Source organism: Pygoscelis adeliae, unplaced genomic scaffold (genome assembly GCF_000699105.1).
Source record: "Pygoscelis adeliae isolate BGI_AS28 unplaced genomic scaffold, ASM69910v1 Scaffold197, whole genome shotgun sequence".
NCBI lineage: Eukaryota > Metazoa > Chordata > Aves > Sphenisciformes > Spheniscidae > Pygoscelis > Pygoscelis adeliae.
In genome coordinates this window covers 1,313,613-1,320,735 of record NW_008825105.1, presented here as the reverse complement: position 1 = coordinate 1,320,735, position 7,123 = coordinate 1,313,613, and the positions used below count along the sequence as shown (strand labels likewise).

At 59.4% G+C, this 7,123-nt stretch overlaps 1 protein-coding gene across 1 annotated transcript in view; it reads right to left on the bottom strand.

The window, feature by feature from the left end:
* Positions 1-3,168: 3,168 nt before the first annotated feature.
* REN (renin) overlaps positions 3,169-7,123 on the bottom strand; it is an 8,467-nt gene continuing 4,512 nt past the window's right edge. The window contains exons 2-10 of the mRNA XM_009327445.1: positions 7,051-7,119; positions 6,754-6,877; positions 6,424-6,542; positions 6,057-6,253; positions 5,240-5,248; positions 4,693-4,815; positions 3,952-4,096; positions 3,744-3,842; positions 3,169-3,330 (exon numbers count right to left, since the gene is read on the bottom strand). Of these exons, the coding sequence (XP_009325720.1) occupies positions 3,169-3,330; positions 3,744-3,842; positions 3,952-4,096; positions 4,693-4,815; positions 5,240-5,248; positions 6,057-6,253; positions 6,424-6,542; positions 6,754-6,877; positions 7,051-7,119 (1,047 nt within the window). The remainder of the gene's footprint in view (positions 3,331-3,743; positions 3,843-3,951; positions 4,097-4,692; positions 4,816-5,239; positions 5,249-6,056; positions 6,254-6,423; positions 6,543-6,753; positions 6,878-7,050; positions 7,120-7,123) is intronic.

Here is a 7,123-nt window from a genome sequence, read left to right as displayed (position 1 = left end):
CTCCTCTCCCTCCCCATCCCCGGAGCCCCTCAGGCATCCCGGGGGGCTCCGCACGCCCCCCCAACCCCTTTGGGGTCTGGGATAAAAAGGATGGGGATGCCGCGCGTGAGATGTGCCCCAGGATGCGGTGGCAGCATCCTGGGCTCCAGGAGGGACGTGGCCCCTCTGGACTGGCCTCTCCAGCCCCGCTATCATCTCACCCACCAAGCGCCGACCCCCGCAGGGGATTTACGGGTGGGCTGGAGAGAGGTTTGATAGTTCAAGATAGAGCACGACTCGCCCGTTGGCACAGCCCCACCGCTGACACCGCTCCAGCCCGGCTTCATTATCAGAGGAAATAACAACTGCACGTGGCTCGGAGCGGAGAATGCCCCCTCCAAAGTTTACAGCTGGCTGTGGCTGAAAACCAGCTAAATGGACCACAGAGACTTGGGGAAAAATCATTTAAGGAAAGGGAAAAAAACAAACCAGCCAGTTCCCCGTGTTTCTAAATATAGAGCGAGCTCTGTCCGTTTTAATAGGATGGTCATAATTGCTCCCACTGCTTCGCTGGGCTGAGTGTGGCCTAATTGCTCGCCCGTAACAATCACAAGCGTTAATACGGGGCAGTTGTGGGTTAGCGGTGCCTCCCAGCCGGGACTGCGCAGCAGCCACCAGGAAATTGCCCTGGCACAGGCGATTAGAGGTGTTAATAGGCTGGCTTAAGGGGCCCAGGAGCAGCACCGCAAGCAGCCCAGGCATTTTTCCCCTCCCGTTGCTTGAAACCGCTGTGCTGAATAGGAACAGGACTGGATCCACAAAAACATCCTATTTTAGGCCAGCCTGACCATTTTCCAGCTGGGGGCTATAGGCAGAAGCCATCATAGGGGCTTAAGTCACCTGGTGCTTTTTCAAGCTCAGATCCACTTGAGCCTTCTCCAGAGCTCAAGCCTGGAGAGCTCAGGCCAGAGCCTTTGCGGTGTAGAATAGGGCAGAGGAGGCTTAGTTATTTCCAGCTGGAGAGTTTCCCTGAGGTAGGAAAGGAAAGGGAGAAGCTTGCCAGCACCTCTGTACAGCCAGAAGGTTGCGGAGAGGCCGGGCTGTAGCTCCAGCGCTGACCTGTGCAGATCCCCCCTTGCCGAGGGTCTCTGGGCAGCTCTGCTGCCCTCCCTCCCGTGCCCTCCCTGCCTCCCGTGCCCTCCCTGCCTGTGCTGCCGCTGCTTCCCAGCCCCTGGGGTTTCCTGTGCTGATGAGCAGCTGCCTGGAGCGCCCGGGTGTGCTCAGGAAACGCTGGATGAAAGCGAGATACGCTGACCGCTGGGGCCCCTTCCCTCCACCCCCAGGCCCCGAAGAGCCGTTGCTACCGCTCTCCTCGCCCCGGTGGTGGAGGTGATGGATCAGTGCTGCAGAAGGCGACGGCAAGAAACAAGTAACATCGTTGGGTGCCTTGAATTTCCCGTCCCTGGAGACCCAGGGTTGTGCATCCCAACTTTAAGAGGTTTAAATGCTACGCAGCTGCACAGACCCTCCCAGGAGGGACAAACATCCGCTTAGCCACATCCTTTCTGCTTTAAGGCTGCGCTGCCGCTCCATGGGGCAGGGCAGGGGACGAGGTGCCGCGCTGGGAGGGAGGGCTGGCGAGCAGAGCGGAGGCTGCTGCCTACCTGTCTGGAAAGGTCACGCAGCAAGCAGCAGCCATGTTGGTGCTGGCAGGAGCATCGCTCTCCCGAACATCCCTGCAGCCGTGCCAGCCAGGCAGCTCATGTCAGCCTGTGCTTCGGGCAGCACTGGGAATTCGTCAGCAGTCATCACCGGTGGCAGAAATGAGGATGAGAAGCTTCTGCGAGTGATTGCACTCAGATGGTGGCTTGCTCCAGGCTCTGCTCCAGAAGCCCAAGCGTTGTGCTCTGCTGTACAGGCACGTTTCCCAGGGCTCGGCTGTGGATCACGGCAGTCACAGCACCTGAGCTGGTGGAACTGGAGACGAGAGCGTGTTGCAAACTGCTTGGCATTGGGGAGAGCTTGGATTCGCAGCTGCTGGGCTGTAACTTGAAGCACTGCAGCTCTCCCGCAGAACTGGAAATGTCGGCCTCCAGCTGGGAGTACTGGTCTGCCCCTCCTGCCGGGCCAGCCGGCACGGGGCTCGCAGCTCCAGCACGCTCCTGCTGAGCATCTCCACACATGGCCAGGACAGAGACAAGCCTCTGGTTGTTAGCTTGAGCCAGCGTGGCAACGAAAACAGATCCAGGCACTGGGGCAGCAAGAGCTGCCTTCCTGGTGGGACAAAGTCAGTGACCCTTAGTCAGACCTGCAGGCACCTTCCCCTCCCTAAAGAGCAGCAAAGCAGATGTACTGCCCTGTCCCTCTGTCCCCAGGGGTGCGACCAGTGGTCCTGAGCCCCCCATGGGAAGGCAGGTCGAGGCATGGGTAGCCCACACAGCAGCTCGAATCCTGCAGAAAGGGCTTGTTTGCTGTTTGAAAAGACCCTGATATGCCTGCATGTAGAGGCTGTGGCGCTAGCTGGGAGGGTGTTTCACTCTTCTGAAACAGGGAAGGACATAAATGCAGTGTCTGCTGTGGTGAATCCTAGCAGAGGAACACTTGTTGTCCAGTTCTCTTAATAAAAGTGTCTGATCTCTCCCCTCTGCAAGAATAAGTATCCACTCAGTGTCCTGTTGCTCTGAGATCGTTTAATATTAAAGTCATGGAGAGGGGTAGGGTGAACACCAGCTAAAGCTATCATTAAACACAGCCAGATTATTTTTTTCCCATTCAAAGAATAACACAAACCGTAACAGATCATCCCTCCTCAGTATGTCTGCAACCTGCGAGCACCTCCATGCCAGCAGCGATCCACTGCATGCCAGGTGCTCTATTGCACATCACCCTAAAAGTCCCTGGAGGTGCAACTCCGGACACAGGATCCCGCTTTGATTTCCAGACTGAACACGCTTACTAGAAGATACATTTAAGGCTCAGTTCTCCCCTGCAGCAGAGATTCTCGGGAAGCAGAGCGGGGGTTTTGGAGTGGGAGAAGGCGAGGTTTTGCAGTTGCTTCAGTAAAGAGAGGAGGTGGCTGAGCTGTAAGGAAACGCTGTTCTCTCTTGCACTTCAAATCGTTTCTTCTCGGTGGTACTTTTGCCTCCAGGCTGGTTCCCCCGTCCCTCTCCCCAAGCCCCCTCCCGGACGTCAGCGGGCCGTGGCAAAGCCGATGCGGTTGTTGCGCCGGTCGAATTTGGTGTAGTAGTGCCCAATGAAGCTGGCGCCCAGGATCCAGAGGGGACCAGCCGGGGGTGGGATGTCCAGCCCCGAGAAGGCCACCACGCAGACGTCCTCCCCATACTGGGATTGCTGCAAAGAGGAGGAGACCCACGTGGTGATGGAGGTGCCAGAAGGGAGATCTCTACTGCAGCGTGCCCGAGGAAGGGCTCTGATCCCCAGCTCAACACCCTCTGCTTGGCCTCAACATTCCTTCCTCCGGGAAGGAGGATCCCTGCCTGTCTCTGCTTTTGGCTGCTCACCCCAAATCTCCCCAAAACCACCCAAGGAAGCAGCGACGGGTTGGTCTGGCTCATCTGGACACCGCTGCCAAACAGGAATGTTCGGGGAAAAAACAAGAAGCATCATTCTGCCGCTTTAGGGGAGCCAGGAGGGCGCAGGATGCTCCAGGAGAGCTGCACCCCGAGATGCACCTCTCTCCCCAGCAGAAGGACCCAGCCCCGGGAGAGCCACCCTCCCACCCCACACGGAGGGATGCAGCTTACCCGAAGGATGTAGGCTGAGCCGCTGAGCGCATAGCCCTTCCCACCCAGGTGGAAAGAGATGTTGGGCAGCTGAGGGACTCGGTCACAGTCCACCACGTACTGCAGGAGGAGGAGACAGCGCTGAGCCTGTTTGCTGGGGTAGGGATGGGCTGGGGTACAGGCAGCGAAGGGGCAGGGACACAGAGTGGGGCAGAGGGGGTTTGCTCACCTCTCCTTCGGCCATTTCGGCTGCCCCGATGGCTTTCATCAGCACGGAGACAGGGCCGGCTGGGCCGGGGATGGAGGATGCTCCCGCGTCGACAGCCACTGAACAGCCTTCCTTGCAGAACAGGATTTCAGCCCCTACAGACACGCTGGAGCGGGAGGGGAGAGGGGTGACCCTGAGTCTCCCACATTAGCTGCAGCTCGGCTCCCAGGGCTGCGTGTGCCCATGGGGGAGTGTGCCACATCTTTGTCCAGGGAACACTGGCCAAGCAGAGCATGTGCTGCTCCTAGTGCCTCTGGAGTACAGACCCTCCAGGCGCACCAGAACCCTCCCTTCAAGCTTCTCGAATGTGAAAGCTAAGCTTCATCACGTGTGGTTTTTATTTTTTTACATTAAACAAAGCAGAATTGTTTCAGTGCCTCACACTCCTTCTGCAGGACTAAAGGGGGTTAAATTCTTCCACTGCGGCTTCCAAGTTGAATCAGCCCACAGTGCCACCCCCTCTGCATTCCCCAGCTCTGATCCTGGCTCCTTGCTGAGCATGGAGATGCAACTCTGTGCTGGAGGAACCGACCCCGCTCCCCTCCAGAGGGGAAGGCATCCGCCAGCGAGACCGAGTGAACACATGCCTCCGTGGACCACCTTCCCCAGCACCCAGCAAGCTTTTCCCAGGCCCACCCTCGGACACCCAGGGAAGTTTGCAGGATGCGGCCGGTGCTGTGCAGAGGCAATCCCTGGCCTCACCCCTTCATGCTGATCTGCCAGTAGCCGCTCTTGCTGACGTTCAGATAGTGGAAGTCCCCGGTGTAGTAGGCTGGGTCACTGCCTCCAAGGATTATTTCCCCCCCAGGTTTCAGAGGAGCGTTCCTAGGGTGCAAAACACAGTGGAGTGATTCCCCCTCGGCTGCTGTCCCTGAAAAAATGGGGAGAAGGGACCAGCCCCGGCCATGAGGCTCTGCTGACCCGGTTAGCAGTGGCAGAGAGCAAGACGGAGCAGAAGAAACCCCGAGTTAGTGCACAGGGTGCAAGAGCCCGCAGGAGAGGGGTGCCACATGCTGAGGTCTCCGAGCAGGTCGGTGCTGGCCCCTGCACGGGGCAGGCGTGCTGGCAGAGCCCGGTGCGGGGCTGATGCAGTGTGTGAGCTCCTATGGACCAGTGTCCAGCTGCCAGCGCGGGGCAGGGCTCGCCTGGGGCTGGCAGCGGGAGCAGGGTCTGCTGCCCGGCCCCAGGGTGCGCGGGTGACTGTTAGTGGGTGCTGTCTCGAGAGCACTCGTGCTTTTCGTCTTCTTACTTCGAAGCTCTGCAAAGAGAGAGATGCTCCATAAGCCTGTGGTCCGAGGGCGGCTGTGTCCCCGGGGTGCCGAGGGGACCCAAGCGGCACTTGGACGAGGCTGCAGTTGCAACCAGCATCGTTAGGCTTTGTTCGTTATTGATGGATCCACCTTCAGTTGAGGTAAAGAGCTACCATGCCTGCTTTAAGCATGCATTCGTGGGGCTGTTTGTCACCGCACATTGCCAGGCTGCTGCACCTGGGGCCAGTGGGGAGTGGTGGGGCCGGGGGGCAGCGTTCCTGCTCTGCCAGGACGGGCCCTCCCGCTGCTCCTGTGGGTTTTGGTGCTGCTGGGAGGAGGGATGCTGGGGCACAACAGTTTGGAGCAAGAAATGAAAGGAGGTTTGGCTGCTGGTGTAGGTTTTTCTTCAACAGATTTTTGGTTTGGGTTTTTTTTTTTTTAATTTTGCCAGTAGATGAAACGCTAAATCCTCTCCTGGCTGTGATTGCTCCAGCCCCACTAGCAGAGCTGGTGACTGTGCAATCTGACAGTGACAAACGAGCGGGCCCCAGCCGCTCCCAGCCTAGGCACTCCCTGCCCAGCAGATCCAGATAAGCATCCACCTGGCTCTGCCTCTTGTGCTGCCTCATTCCACCCCAGCTCCTCCAGGCATCCTCCACGTGCCTGTGCCCCCCACCCCACCCAAGGTCCTGCAGCCCCAGCCATGGCTCTTTCCCAGTCCTGAGCTGCAAACCCAGCACCGCCGGGGTTGCAATGCCCATGCCCTGCAAAACAAACACCTCCCCAGTCCCGGCGCCTGCTCCCCACAAGACCCACCGGCTGTAGTAGACGGAAAACACATCCTCCTTGAGGATCTGCTGGGAGAGGATCCGGTCGAAGACGGGGGTGATGCCGTCGATGGCCTGGCTGGGGTAGCCCATCCCCAGCACCCCGTCAAACCTGGCAAAGATGAAGGGGAAGGCAGGCAGCGCCGTCGCCTCAGCAAAGACCTGGATGATGGGGATGTCTGATACCTGGGGAAGGGCACAAGTGTCCTTGCAGGGAGCTGGGGGGCTAAATCCCCCAAAGAGCCCCCTTACTCTTGGGTGACTGGGGATGCTCTTATGGGGGAGCAGAACCACTCGTGGGCGTCTCCTTGCTGAGCCAGCGGCTCCAGGTCTGTGAATTCAGGGCACGCACTCACCATGACGATGTCCTGGCTGAGGAAGCCTTTGACGCTTCCCGTTCCATAGCGGATAGCGAAGCCCGTGCCGTTGGCTATGTACGTCCGTGACTTGGAGGAGTCGTAGCGGCTGTGGGAAACTGGGGAGAGGGAGAAGGTGCATCAAAGAACGCGAGGGAGGTGGCGACGGCAGGACCGGCTACGGGGCTCTGCTCCCCATGAACCTGTGGGATGATGAACTGCCCCAGTGCCAGGGGACCGGACAGCAGCAGACCCTGCTGTGCAAAGGTAACCCCCCCCCAGCCCACTTTGAGCAGCCCTCCAGGTGGAGGGACATGCCCCCGTACTCACTGCAGGCGCTGTAGAGAGGGGAGCACTTGTAGGACGGCACCCACAGGTTGGCCGAGCCCGTGTCGAAGACCACCTTGAAGGTCTGCGTGGGGGTACCGATGCTGATCTCGCCGAAATACTGGGTCTGGAAGAGGCACGGCACTGGGCAGCATCACTGGGGTCGCGGCTCGGACAGGAGAGGGGGTTTACGCAGACCCGAGCCCTTGGCAGCAAATGCACCGTGGGGTGCAGTGGGTGGGACTTGCGGGGTGCAGGGCCGTGTTGGGGTGACAAGCCCCCACGTAGGGAGAGACTCACGTCCAGGTAGTTAGTGAGGAGGGTGGGAGCCGTCCCGTTTCTGGGGCCGGCCACGCCGCTGCGTCTGCCCTGC